Source organism: Chionomys nivalis, chromosome 18 (assembly GCF_950005125.1).
Source record: "Chionomys nivalis chromosome 18, mChiNiv1.1, whole genome shotgun sequence".
Classification (NCBI taxonomy): Eukaryota; Metazoa; Chordata; class Mammalia; order Rodentia; family Cricetidae; genus Chionomys; species Chionomys nivalis.
In genome coordinates, this window is record NC_080103.1 from 41,319,381 (window position 1) to 41,333,912 (window position 14,532).

Here is a 14,532-nt window from a genome sequence, read left to right on the forward strand (position 1 = left end):
ATTGTAGACAACAGCCATCATGACTGACTTGCAAGTACCACATTGTTTAGGCTGCTAAAGCTGTAAGCAGACTTTCTTGGACTACCAACCCCCAAATAATAGCAAAGAAACTTATTAATTGTGAAAGTTTGGCCTTCAGTTTAGGCTTGTTCCCAACTAGCTCTTATAACTTACATTAACCTGTGAGTCTACATTCTGCCAATAACCAGGCAGGAAGTATGGGCAGGGAAACCAAACTATAGGCAGGGAAACCAAACCAAGTATAGGCAGGGAAACCAAACATGCCAGTAACCAGGCAGGAAATATAGGCAGGGAAAACAGAAGTCTGGAAAGAGGGAAGGCAGAGACACAGTCGTCATCCAGAAGCAGAGGAAACAGATGAGAATGCCTTACTAAGAAAATGTATCAAGCCACATGGCTAAACATAAGTAAGAATTATGGGTTAATTTATGTTTTAAGAGGTAGTTAATAATGAGCCCAAACAATAGGCTAGACAATTTATAATTAATAAAAGCCTGTGTGTTTATTTGGAAGCGAATGGCTGTGGGCTGGGTGGGACAGAAACGTCCGCCTACACAGCATTGCAGATGTGCATACACCATTCATCCCAGTCAAAAGACACAATAATCTTGTTGATATCGCTAGCTAACCTCTAGAGACACGCACCAGGAATTTGCCACAACAGGTTTACACAAGATACAACCTTCTCTAATCTGTGTAGGGGTTTGGTGGGAGACATAAGAAAATTTGACTCAGCAGTTAAAAAGTACTAGTTGCTCTTACAAGGGACCCAGGTTCAGTTCCCAGCACCCACATGGCAGCTCACAAATATCTGTAGCCCCAGTCCCAGGGGATGACACCTTCTCGCCCCCGTGGACACTAAGCATGTGTGCAGTGCATTCACACAATCAAATAAATTACAGAAAATGTGTTTTGCCTGAACATCTCTCTATACCAGGTCTTCTGAGGGAATATTTTAAAATAAGTAACCCTCCTGTCTAAAGGTCAGGTTTGTACTACTTTGTGTCCCCCCCCCCCCCCCCCGGTTTGTTTCCTCTTCCTTTTTGACTAAAATTTGGTAAAAACAACAAAAATTGCTAAGCAACTAAAAATAAGCGAACACAAACCAGACATGACACTGTGTCCTTAAAAATAAATGTTTAATAAGAGCGCCATCGAAGATGAGGTCTAGACCTTGTTAGACCCCGAAAACTAAGGCTATTTTCACATTTCAGATCAAACAGGAAGCGCATAAAATAGCGGTAGATTCGGGAAAAGCACAGTCCATCTGTGGCAAAGTGTATAAGGGATTTTCAGAGCGCTACAGCATGAGGCACGGTATTAAACTGCTGGATAAACACAGGACTCTGACATCATCCCATAGAAGGCAGAAGTCTTTTTCAAGTATAGTATGAAGTCTTTGGTTAGGAGGTCCAGAAATTGACTTGTGGGTGTCAAGGTTTAAAAGCACATGAGTCTCAGATCAGGACAAGCTATCCTGGTGAAGGTACAGTGTGCCCATCCATGCGCCATCTTATCCATACGGTGTACAGCCTCACTCGGTCCCTCCACACTCAGTGTGCTTACATGAAACAGTCTTCAGGGCACCTAAAAATTAGCCTGCACTTCCTGCACCTATTTTGAAAGTGCCTATAACTTACAAAAAGGAAAACATTATGGTGGATAATATAAAGAATGAAGAATCAAAAATTAATCAATACTCAGTTATACAATATTCCACCTTTTCCTTTTCACTTGTAGGTTTTTATTCAGCAGCTGGCATTTCCCCCTCAGTAAGCATCTGGGGGTCTGCCTGGGTACCTGGGCGAGCCGGCTGTGGAAGATGCTGGAAGCCTTCATTCTGTATTAGGTTTTAGCAGCTGAGGTATCGTTCTACATTTGCTAACATGGTTACTTTAAATGATACAAAAAGCCTAGTGAATTTTTAAACACTGGCTTAAACAGGTAGGGCGAAATTACACTGCAATTTAAGACTATCCTAAAGGACAGCAATAAACACACAGATGGGCTCTCCCCTCAAGCACCTTCCCCAACTCACTCCCAAGTTGCCCGGGCATCTGCCAAGAATAAGGCATGGGGATGAGGAGGCAGCAGTGTGGAGCCTGGCCCCAGGGGGTCCACCGGGATGAAGAGGGACATGGTAACCAAGGACGCAGCTTCAGGACCACGTGGGGTCAATACTGAGAAGGGCTCAGAAAGTGCTTTCCAGTCACAGGTCAAGTGTCTTAGAGACCAGTGAGGGTGTTTTGTCATCACAGGCCTTAGCACTGCAAAGCCTCAGCTCCCTTGGCGTGAGGATTGCACACAAAGGAAACGTTCATACGGTGCCTCTCTAAGAAATGCTCACATAATCACGGTTCCTTCCACTGTGCTGTGGGAGACCTGAGGGAAGGGCCAGACTCGGGCACGCGGAGCTGCACACTGTTGACTGTAATGGATGGCTTTGCCCCTGCTCACCCTTACCCCCAGCAGCAGAAGGCCACAGTCATCCACACTGTCATAAAGCCATTCCCACATTTTCTCGCGGTCCTTGGAAGGGTCATTAGAGGCCACCCTATGAAGAAATGGCTTCTCATCGTGGAGAGTATTCAAGTTAGTCACACTATGGCTGGTAACACAACAGGAGAGGAGGGTTCAGAATCATTTGAATGAGAAATCGCTTCTTGATCAATCCCACAATTCCATGACTCAGTTTCCTAGCCCAGCATCCAGAGCCCAGGTCAAGGCAGAGCTGCACATCTGCTGGGCAGAGGGGACCTGGGCTGTGTACCACGCTCTCAGTTTCTGTGGTTACAGACAGCGTACACATAGGTAGACAATGACGTCAAGAGAATGATTCTCTTTTTCCTCATCACATGGGGCAAGGGGACATTTCATCCTAGCTTTATAAAAAATAACCCAGCCCTAAACCCAAAAGATACTCGTAAGACAAGCCCAAGGAAACTGACATAGACCCTATGCTAAAAAGAAAAAGAAAAAAATTAAAAAGAAAATCTTCTACCTCAATATAACCTAGGCCTGTATCCCTTTCTGACCAAGTGTCCATGCTGAACACACTTCCATGTCAGGGCCCTGAAAGGCCTGAAGGCAGGTCTACTTCCGAACTGTCCAGCATCTGCTAATAGCAGAGAAGTCATGAGAAATTTCATTACCCTCATTTTACCGTGGGATGATGGGAGCTGAGATGAGATCTGTTCCTGATAGAATCTGCACAACTAGATTCATCATCCATGTGTCCCATTGGGCAGGAGGCATCCGTGGTGTGGCGCCCAGCCCCTCCAGGGCTCTTGTCTAGAGCCTCTCTTGGCTGTGCTGAGTTGCTGGGCCCACGCTCAACAGCACAGAAGACTGTCTAGGACACGGATTTGGCTGTTGTCCCCTCCTCTCTTCTCAGGGGCACCTTCATCTCTTTGAGATGGTTACATTAAATGGATGGGGGGCTAGCGTCAGACCGAATCTTCCAGTCATGATGGGCTTCTCAGAGCCCGCGGGTAGGGCAAAGGTGAAACTCTGCATCAGGCTCACAAACATCAGGAACAACTCCATCTTTGCCAGCTGCTCTCCCATACACACCCGTTTCCCTAAAAGTGAGATAGGAGAAGGGGCGGTTATGATACAGCCCTGTGTATTTGTAGCAGGTGTCTGACCTGAGTCTGTGAAGTTTTAAAGTAAAATCACCACATCAACCACAATCTCCTTCAGTTTATCTACCCACACAGCCATTCACCACTGTGCTCCTAGCCATGGATCCCACGCGGGTGACGCGGGAGTCACCCTGCCACTCACCTTCCCTGTCACCAGGAGGACTAAGAGGGAAATCAGATGAAAGTTTCTAGAACCTTTCATTTCCACAGAAAGGACTTGTGTGCCTGAATCCAGGAACCCAAAGAAAGACCTGAGGGTAGAGAAGCTCTCACACAAGCCTAGGAAACTAGGGCCTGTTTATTCTCGGGCCTATGACATGGGAGAGGCACTTGCTGACACCGGAGCCCTGACAACTGTAGCGAGCTGCGTGAAGCCACACCTGATGGCAATGTAGAGAGCTGCGTGGAGTCGCACCTGATGGTGCTGGCTCCCGCCCTCCGCAATCCCGAAAGCGAGTGCTCTCTGTGATAATCAACTCTTATGGCTAAAGCCTGACTTATGCTATTATCACGCAATGACTGTCAGCTGCTTGCATATGCGTGAACCTATGGGCAGTGCCCACCTGGCAATCTGAGGTTGGTGGCCCGGGGGGGGGGGGGGAGAGAAATTTTACAATTGTTAAAAGGTCCTGAATAAAACTGCAGTGAGAAGAGCTCCGGTGGTCGCGTCATCTTTGCTGGACGAGGGGGGCTGTGACAGACAACCAAGACCTGACAACCCGAATTCAATTCCTGGGCCCCCATAGTGGGAAAGAGCTGACTGTTTTGAGTTGTCCTTTGGTGTGTGCTGGGACATCTGTCTCCCTCTCCACCACACGCATCTATACACACACACATAAAATAAGCGAATAAAATGTAATTTTAAAAAGTTGTGCTTAACTCCAATAGTCTGTTAACTTCCCATACTTCTCAGGCCCCAAAGAGCCTAAGCAGCCCGGGAAGAAAGATTTCTAGTCGGAAGATTAAGCCCAACTCCCTCCTCCTTTCTTCTTCCTCTCCTGGGGATGGAAGCGAGGGGCTCAGACAGGCAAGGCGAAGCGAGCACTCCGCCACTGAGTCACCTCCGTCCATACTTCTTTCATTTTTATTTTTTGAAGAAAAAAAGTTGGGTCAGCAAAACAACTCAGTAGGCATGAACAAACTTCTGCAAGTTGTCATCTGCTTACTACATCTACACCTAGACACACCTCAAACATGTGCATGTACACATGCATGCACACACACACACGCGCGCGCACATGCACACACATATACACACACGCAATGATGAAGTTAAAAACCAAGGTTTAACTGACCTATCCCAAAAGGAATAAAAGTTTCTCTTTTCAGAAGTTGTCCCTGGTCATCCAGAAATCGATCAGGACAGAAGTCATCTGGCTTCTCCCAAATGGCTGGGTCTCTGTGCACTGACCACAGGTTGGGAATGACCACGGTACCTTTAGGAATAGTGTATCCTTGGAGGACTGCAGACAACAAACGGAAGTCAGCGCCACGCTTGCTCTCACGATTCATTTTCTGCAACATCACTGCTTCAAGAGTGAAACTATTTATCGACTTAACACTGTAATTGGCAGAGACCAAATTCTGAGGTTCTTGAGGGGAGAGCTAAGATCTTATCAAGGAGTACATTCTCTCTGTCTGAGACGGGAGGGGCGGGGCTAGGTGCTGAATCAAGACAGGCCCTATGAGCCAAGTCAGGCCATAAAAACTTACAATCAAGAAAAAACACTAATAGGACATTCAGGTAAGCTTTCCCCATGATTTATATACTCTTAAGATCCAATATAATGTGTCTAAATCAGGGTTACTAGTACCATAATGTAATAGTATGACCAAAGCAACCTGCGGGTCAAGACCTCTTTGGGGGGGGCGTCAAATGGCCCTTTCACAGGGGTTGCCCCAGACCATCAGAAGGATCAGTCTTTACGATTCCTAACAGTAGCAAATTACAGTTATGACGTAGCAATGAAAATAATCTTACGGCTGAGGTCACCACAACATGAGGAACTGTAATGAAAGGTCACCGCATGAGGGAAGGTTGGGAACCTCTGCCCTTCAGCCCGATATTCTGGAAGCATTTTTTAAATTCAGGTTGCCTCTCTCAGATGACCTTAGCTTGTGTCAGGCTGACATAACACCACACAGCACAGAGTGGAAGAGCTTACAGGCGTTTCTGGCCACACGACAACATGATGGGGAGGGCACACTATGGAAAAAGAGCTGCAGGCAGCTCAACTCCCACGGTCGCCAGCTGCAGGCCGACCAAGACCCCACAGGGGCTGGGAACTACACTGAGTCTAATTTGCCTACTGGGCTGTCTCGAGACGCCTTAAACTCTGTCCTCCCCATCAACCTGTCTCTGTCTCTCTGAAACAGTCCCAATTCTCCTGCTGCGGCCTCCCTGGGACCACAGGTGTGTGGCGCCCTTCATTATGATGGGGAGGGTCAGACTGGGACATTCCGGCTTTTAAATAAGTACACTTTAGTTGCAGAATTTTTAAAAACAAAGTGAGCTAATTTGGGAACAACTAGATAGGGGCTTCTGCCCCAACAGCTGATGTGAAGAATGACATGTTTTGCTAGTGCAAGTGCGCGTGCACCCGAGGCCAGGGGGCTCCTGGTAATGACTACAGGGCCCGCACCAATGATGACGGCTAAGGGTCACAACAATCTCTGGATCTCCCAGCCTGAGACACAGAGCTAGTTTGGCTGTGGCCACACCCCTCCCCACATTCTGCTGGCCCTCAGGGGCATGCAGAGAAGGCAGGCTCCTAACTTGCCTGTTTTCTCTGAAGTCATATGAGGAATGGCGAGGGGCACGGCCATGGACAACCTCTGCACCTCCATGATGGTGGCTTCTGTGTATGGCATCTGGGCCTTGTCTGTGAGGGAAGGAAGGCGGTCACAACCAATGACCCTTTCGATTTCTTCGTGGACCTTTTCTATGCAAAAAGAAAAAGAACAGAGCACACATAAGCCTGGGAGACCTGAGTCAGTGCTGTTAGGTGAACTTCACCCAGCAAGGGATCAGTGGACAATGATGACCTCACTCAGGACTGGTAGGACTGGTAGAGGCCACTGGGGTTGGGGCTCTGCAGAACAGAGTGGACAAAAGAAACAGCACTCTGGACTCAGAGGTCTCACGTGACCATGTGACTCTCTAAGCTGTAACAGTATGTGAAAGTCCAAAATATACAAGGAACCCTACCCGTGGGTCTGCCATAGTTGAGGGCATCCCACAAAAGCCTGTGGTTGCAGGTCTGTCCCCCACAGTGGTGTCATTATGAGGGAGGACCTCCTGGGAGGATTTAGGTCCAGGGGGTATAACCCTGGAACTTCCTTCCTTGTCTTCTGCATCTGCCCAGAGGAAAGTCCCCTCCACAAGACACTGCCTTACCACAGTCCCCATGGCAACAGAGTCAACAGGCCACAGACTGAATCCTCATAAACTACAAGCCGAAATAAGTCTCTCTTGTCAGCTGATTAGCAACCCCACTTGGTTGTAGCACTGAAAAGCTGGCTAAAGCGGGTTCATAAATGTGCACTCCTCACTAGCCTGGACTCTGGAGACTCAGAACCTTTATATAATAACAAAGCTACTGTCATAAGTAACCAAGTTTGGGAACAAGCTGTTGCTTAGCAATAGCTAGTTAAAATAGGGAGCCACGACGACTATGGCAGGAAAAACATGGACCCTTGAAGAAGTTCACAACTCCACCTCCTGGGGCTTTGACACCTTCCACGGTGTCTTGGTCCCTTTTCAGACTCTGTAACAGAAACCTTGGAGCTGGGTGCTTTATAAAGAAACACTGAGTTCACATTTCTGGAAGACCCAAACCCAAGAACAGCAGCCCTCTTTGGTTACTGGCAGAGAGCCATGTGCGAGGGAGTGGCCATATGGCAACCAGGAATCCTGAGGGACTCAGGGGCCAAGGCTGCTCCTTTTGTAATTACCCGCTCTCACGGGAACTAACTAGGGCCCCATAAGAACTACATTAGCCTGCTGGAGGATGCAAGAGATGCGTGGGGGGGGGGGAAGGATTCGGCCATGCTTTTTCAGTTCTTCCTTCATATACTTGACTCCTCAAAAACCTTGGTCTCCAGGCTAAGCTTTCTCAAGCTCCTGCGACTAACTACCTCACTCTAGGTATCTCAAGGTTCTACTTCCTCAATATGACACCACTGAGGACCAAACTTCTAGCACATAAACCTCCATGGGATACCTTCAAATCATAGCCCACTGATAGCATGTAGCAGAAGGGGCTAGACTGACCCAACTAAATTAAAGATGTAGATATGGAGAACACATCCTGAGCTGTTCAGTGTATCCCCATAGAAGTACAGCTATACTCCATGGAATAATACTTCAGTCAATCACAGATAAGATACACGAGTGTGGTTCTATAAGGTTGTACTGCCTGGTGACTCTACGGTGACCTTAACCTTAGTTTAAGTTTAGTTTATGTGATGGCTGCATCATCACCCAATGCCATAGTCTCAGAACATGAACCCATTACTAAGTAGCACAGGCTTTAAAATCAGATCGTCTTCCCCAGCCAATTTTAAGTCAGAAGGAGATGTGAAGCTGGAAGCAAGGTCAGAGTGCTGTGGCTTTGGGGGCTCTGAAGATGAAGAGGACCACAAGTCAAACAAGCTGGAAAGAGCAAGGGGATGAATTTTCCTCTAGGGCCTCTAGAGGGCAACACAGCCTGGCCAACAGCCCCATGTTTAGTCTGGGGAAGCACATACCATACTTCTGAGACAACTTAGAACAAATGCAGGTGTGTTCAGGTGACTAGGTTTGTAGTGACCAGCTACACCTGAAGTAGAAACCAACACACCACGCTCCCTACTCATCCAGGATTTGCTGCCACTGGGCAGATGTGGGAGGACCAGACTTTCCCTGACTTTTTTGGGCTTGTGATGTCCATTCTCAAAGCAAGTGGAAAAGGCGCAGATGACCATGGATACTAGCTTAGCCCTACGACACCCCACATCCCCAATGTTCCTTCACTTTCAGAGATTTCACGGGGAATTGGACTGTGGAGACTGAGGCAGGGGCGAGCAAGCCACGGCACTAGTCTATCTAGACACTTGAGCCTTCACTGTTCACGTCTTAAGCTCCCTATAAAACGCAAGTGTTTTGTTTTCCAGCCTGGGAACATGAGGGCCCGAAGCCAGTGGATCACAGAGGTTGCTACCTGGTTTAAATTACCTGCCTTTACCCTGAGGAAAGAACAAATCTATCAATTACTTTGCACGTCCGGGTTCACTGACATATACAGCAGGCACCAAAGCAAAGAGTTGGTTGTAGTGTCGGTGCCAGCAACGAAGAGGTCCCCGATGATGTAGAACAGGTAGTCCTCATTGAAGCTCGTGCCGCTGCCGGTTCTCCGCTCCTCCTCCATGTGCAGGAGGTACATGTCTATGAAGTCCTGAGGGTTGCTGGCATCCAGAGACTCCTGGTGCTCTTTGATGATGTTTTTAAGGAAGCAGGTGATGTCCCTTTCGATCTGCCTTAGTTCCTTCCATGGCCCAAAGGGAAGGTAGTAAAACCAGGAGCATATGTTGATCAGGAAGATCTGGCTGTGCAAGCAGATTTCTAACCCTCGAGACATGAAATCCAGCACCTTCTTAAACTCCTTGTTTGTGTAGTCGAAGCGCTGGCCGAAGCACAGGGAACAGATGATGTTAGAGACGGCATTGCTGATGATGGGGAAGGGGCTGAAGGGGGCGTCTCCGTGTTTCTGCATTTCCTCTTTTACATACTTGAACTCCTCAATAATCTTGGGCTCCAGGCTAAGTTTTCCCAACCCAAAATGACGGAGCGTCGAGTGGGAGAATTTCCTCTGCTGTTTCCAGATGGCGCCGTAGTGTGCAAACACGATTCCTGCCGAGGACAGAAAGGAAGGTGAGAGCAGGGCCTGCGAAAGGCAAGCAGGACCTGCCATGGGTGTATTCTGTATTTTCAAGTCTCTCAGCCAAAGTTCATATGAGGGCAAAGACAACCAATCAGGTTTCATTCTAAAGACATTTGTTTCCAATAAACGCTGAGTCTAAATTAGGGTCACTGGCTAAAATGTTGTCATTTATTGATTTATTGTAACTTCTGGTAAAATGAAAAGCAATGAGTTTTTATGCCTAAAATTATTGTGCAGTAGATTCAGGTTTAGAAAACCTTTCAAACCAAAAGCAACCGTATTTGCAGCAGGCTTTCTTTTGTACCACCAACCAGCTCCCAAATCATGACACGGAGACGTGTTGTTAATGATGAATGCTCAGCCTTATCTTATGCTTGTCCCACAAGCTCTTAGAACTCACTTAACCTGTTTCTCTTCATCTACATTTTGCTTTGGGGCTGACACAGATGCTGGATCTGAACCCAGGACCTCCGAAAGAGCAGGAAGTGCTCCTAACCACTGAGCAATCTCTCCAGTCCACATGTATACATTTTTTTAAAGATAGGATGTCACTTAAACCTACACTAGTCTTGAAGTTGTGAAAATCCTCCTGCCTCAACCTCCCAACTTAGAGACTATAGGTGTGTGTCACTGTGCCTGTCTGACAACTTTTTCTTGTGATCTGTGCTCTGTGTTTTGTTTTAAAAACCCCTTCCTATCGGGAATTCAGAAATATATCATCATCTTATAAAATTCTAAAACTTTGACTTTGAGAACAGATTTTCTTTTTAAAGATGTGTTTTTATTTTATGTCTATGCACGCTCTGCCTGAATATATGTTTATACACTATGTGTGTGACTCGTGTCTACTGAGACCAGAAGAGGGTGTTGGAGTCACAGATGGCTCTGAGCTGCCCTGTGGGTGTTGGGAACTGAACCCAGGTCCTCTGGAAGAGTAGCAAGTGCTCTTAATCACTGAATCACTTAATCTGAGCCCTTTCTCTGGCGCCCAGATTTTGACTGTCATGTCTAATTTTCTGTAATTTACCTATAAGTGAGGTATAAATACAAGTATGTTTTCTGTACAGACTGGGGGGAGTAACGTGCATGGTCAAGTGCATGAGGAGACCAGGGGATGGCCCGAGACCCCTCTTCTGTCACTCTCTGCCGTAGGTCATTGACTCTCCGGCTGTCATCTGGAACTCATCACTAGGTTGGTGGCCTGTTGCGGGATATTTGAATGCACTGTGTGAAATCCACCTTCTGACTGGTTTAATATAGAGATGAATGCCAACAGCTAGGCAGGATTGGATAGGCAGGACTTGTGGAGAGAGAGAACTCCGGGAGGAATCTGAGGCACAGGGAATTAGCCAGAGAGAAGCCGAGGGAGTTGGATGTACAATATGGAGAGGTAACAAGCTATGTGGCAGAATATAAAAGGGTTAATTTAAGTTACAAAAGCTAGTTGGGAACAAGACCAAGCTAAATAAGCTTTCATAATTAATAAGAAGTCTTCATGTCACTTGAGAACTGGCAGTCCAAAGAAAAGTCCGGCTACAATAGTCATAAAGCCAAAGTGATTCTCCTATCTCAGCATCTGGAACACAATTCCGAACACTGGTTCTGTTCACTGTGGCCTATGGCTATAAAGTCAGGGAGTTGCCACTTAAATTGGATGAGCGGTGTAGAGAACATTGGAGGGCCAAGCCAAGATACATTGCTTTGTCTTCCTTCACAAGTGGCCAAATTACTTGGGTGTTCTTGATCTTCATCCAGAGTAAACTTCTAAAGACTCCTGTCTTAATCTAGAAGCATCTTGCACAGTGGCTGTCATAAGCCCTTCATCTTGAACCCATCTCTAGCCAAGAGGCCAACAGGATACACTGTAACCAGAACATTCACCTTCTGTCTCCTGTGGAGGCTGGAGTGATCTTAGGAACGAGAACTAAGTACACTTTCTATAGCACTCAAATTCTGCCTGCTTAGCCCAAAGCTCACTTTCGTCTCCTTGGATTAAAGGTGCCTCCAATTCCAGAGCCTTTTTGAGGCTCCATGGGGGCTGGGAGGGAGTGGGGGGAGGGTCCACAGGAAAGTTAGGAATCAGGGTGAGGGAGGGGATGTCAAACTGTGAAATCAAGGCCACCCTCCTGATTAGAAGCACGTATACCACCCACATGAAGGCTTTAGTCTGTACTTCAGTGTCTAAAGACAGAATACAAGACTGGCAGACAGCTGAAGATCAGCACCTCAGTGTCTGCAGAGGGAGATACACATGGAGTATGGGAACCAAGTGAAACCATGGGGCATAGTCTTGAAATATCAGTGAAATATCCACTGCCTCTCCCCTGATAGTCTTGTAAATTTAATCTCAGACAAGATCTTAAGTCATGTACAGACAACAGCCATGTTCATTGCGAAAATATTAGAGACGCTATGAAGCAACAAATCCGGTTCAACGAGCTCCTAGCTTGACTTCTGGACTTTGTTTGTTTTGTTTTTCCGAGAGGTTTTTCCGTAGAATAGCCCTGGCTGTTTTGGAATTTGCTTTGCAGACCAGGCTGGCCTTGAACTCACTGAAATCCGCCAGCCTCTGCCTCCCAAGTGCTGGGATTAAAGGCTTAAAGGCGAGTTCAACCACCTGGCTGGCTTCCGGACTTTCTTAAGGAAAAATATCTTGTTATACTTTTGCAAATTGAAAGTCACTGGATGGAGGGGCCTTGAAGTTGGTTCAAGACAACCCAAGACCAAGTTCTTAGCACAAAGGAAGACTTATTCACCCCAGAGGGACGGAGAGCAGAGAAAGATAAGGGACAGGAGATAGATGAGGAGGGAGAAGGTGATGGAACAAGGGAGAAAGGGGTAAGGGAGAGGGTAAGGGATATTTGAGAGAGTGATAAAGGAGTGTCTCTGGGTAGAGAGGAGGAAGATTTGGCCTGTAGGCAAATGGCAGTGTAAACAGGTAAAAGGAAAAACACAGTGTTAGGATGAGCTGGTTAATTTTGATTGGGCATATTAATTAAGGTGGCCAAAGGGGCTTTTGATTGCTGAACTTTGATACTTTGATAGCTGGGACTTGGTAGTCAGCCTCAGGAAAAGAAAGAGGCCAAGTTAAAAAATGGTCCTTGGTGGCTGGCTTTAGGAATATTAATCTAACACTTTTTAGGACGGCAGAGGGAACGTGGGAGAAGGCAAGGCTCGCCAGAGCCATATTTATCATGCTGGGCTAACTAGAGTCCCTTCACTGGGTGAAATGAATTTTCTTTTCCCTTTTCTTTCTTTTTGTTTTTGTTTTTTCGAGACAGGGTTTCTCTGTGGTTTTGGAGCCAGTCCTGGAACTAGCTCTTGTAGACCAGGCTGGTCTCGAACTCACAGAGATCCGCCTGCCTCTGCCTCCCAAGTGCTGGGATTAAAGGCGTGTGCCACCACCGCCCGGCTCTTTTCCCTTTTCTAACAGAGCCAAAGTTTAGGAATGTTGGGGTCACAGACCTATGAGTGAGGAGTCCTCCTGGGAGAGATGGGTCCCAGGAGGGTGGCCTCTGATTCCATACTTTTGTATACCTCTCCCCGCCCCCCAATTCCTAACTTTCCCGTGGGTCTCCCACTTTAACCTCGCACTAGAAACCACGTCTCCAGCACACACGCGCGAACACACACAAACGCTCAGGGCAGGACCCAAGTGGTCACCTGCTGCCCCAGGTCCTCAGCCCGCGGTATGCTCACCCTTCTCTTTGGTCATGATGGAGATGAGCGGCATCCGCGGGCGGTCACTGAACACTTCAGCCTGCTGCACTAGCGCCTCGCGCACGCAGTGGAAGTCGCTGAGGACCACCACCAGATGGTGACCGATGAACAAACTGAAGACGTTCCCGTAGACGCCCGCCAGCTTGGCCAGGCGCACGTGCGAGCCCACGGTGTCGGTCTGGCCGCCCTGGCCCAACCAGAACTGCAGCCGCAGGAAACGGGGCACCAGCAAGTGCCCGATGTTACCCACGAGTGGCCAGGGTGCGGGCCCCGGAGGGATGCCGCATGCGCGCTGCCGCCGCAGCCAGACCCAGCCCAGCAGCAGTGCCAGCCCGCAAAGCAGCAGTGCGCCTCCCGCCGCCCGCAAGTGCAGCCCAGCTCCCGGCTGCTCCCCAGCCGCCGGATACGATTCCTCGGGCGAGGACATGCTCTAAAGTGAGGGTGGAGCAGACGCGACCGGCAGCGTGGCTGGAAGGTCAGGGGCGGGGTAGGGCAAGTCGAGCTCTTCGGATTGGCTAAGACGCGTGCCCCTCTCCGCTTCGTCCAATCATCTTCTCCAACGTTGGGTAGGGGCGGGGCCGTCCTCCCGGACAGCTGGTAGAGGGCGGTGGGTGGAGGAGGCCTGGGGTAACTTGCTTAGCTGTCCTGAATGTGTGTTGTTTGTTTTTGTTTTGTTTGTTTGTCACATCAGCGTTGCGCGCGCTAGCAGTAGTGGGATCCTCCGGAGAGTGAGAGCTTCCGGTGGATTTCCGCGTGTGAGTTAATTTTATCAAAACATTCACAAGTCGGGAAGCTTTATCCTTGGCATTAGACCAGACCTGAGACGCTGAGTTCATAATAAAATGTGATTTACAGATATTCCAACACCACGGTCCTTGACTCTGCTCTGGTGATGGCCGAGTGCTTTACCTTCCTGTTATTTATAAGCCCGATTGCTGTGGTTTCTCTTGGGTAGGTTGACCCTAGAACTCAAGGTTGAATCGGTTTGTATTTCTATGTTGATGGCCTAGAACTCGCTGTGTAGACCAGTTGGCCTCGAATTCAGAGAGCCACCTGCCTCCGCCTCCAGAATTAGGGCATTAAAGGCATGTGCTACCGTGCTTGGCCCAGATGGAGCCAGCTGCCGAGGTCTTTGTTTAGTGATGCTCAAGATGAAATCCTAGGCTTTGCTTTTGCTAGGGAAGTGCTCCACCTTTGATCCACATCTCTGGATCCTGTGTAAGATC

The 14,532-nt window shown here is 48.0% G+C and overlaps 1 protein-coding gene across 1 annotated transcript; it reads right to left on the reverse strand.

The window, feature by feature from the left end:
- Window positions 1-1,172: 1,172 nt before the first annotated feature.
- LOC130890201 (cytochrome P450 2U1) lies at window positions 1,173-13,733 on the reverse strand. The gene is made up of 5 exons (XM_057794221.1): window positions 13,286-13,733; window positions 8,920-9,555; window positions 6,446-6,607; window positions 4,961-5,128; window positions 1,173-3,602 (listed from the first exon to the last, which is right to left on the reverse strand). Exons 1-5 carry the CDS (start codon window positions 13,731-13,733, stop codon window positions 3,424-3,426), a joined length of 1,593 nt encoding a protein of 530 aa, XP_057650204.1. The 3' UTR covers window positions 1,173-3,423.
- Window positions 13,734-14,532: the final 799 nt, after the last annotated feature.

What these genes read in the sequence shown, in the direction of transcription:
- LOC130890201 (XM_057794221.1), bottom strand. Translation starts at nt 13,733, where the DNA reads ATGTCCTCGCCCGAGGAATCGTATCCGGCGGCTGGGGAGCAGCCGGGA. An exon ending in TATGACTTCAGAGAAAACAG is followed by an intron (nt 5,129 to 6,445) that starts GCAAGTTAGGAG and finishes TGTTGTCTGCAG; the next exon opens with TCCTCCAAGGATACACTATT. An exon ending in TTTTATTCCTTTTGGGATAG is followed by an intron (nt 3,603 to 4,960) that starts GTCAGTTAAACC and finishes TCTCACTTTTAG; the next exon opens with GGAAACGGGTGTGTATGGGA.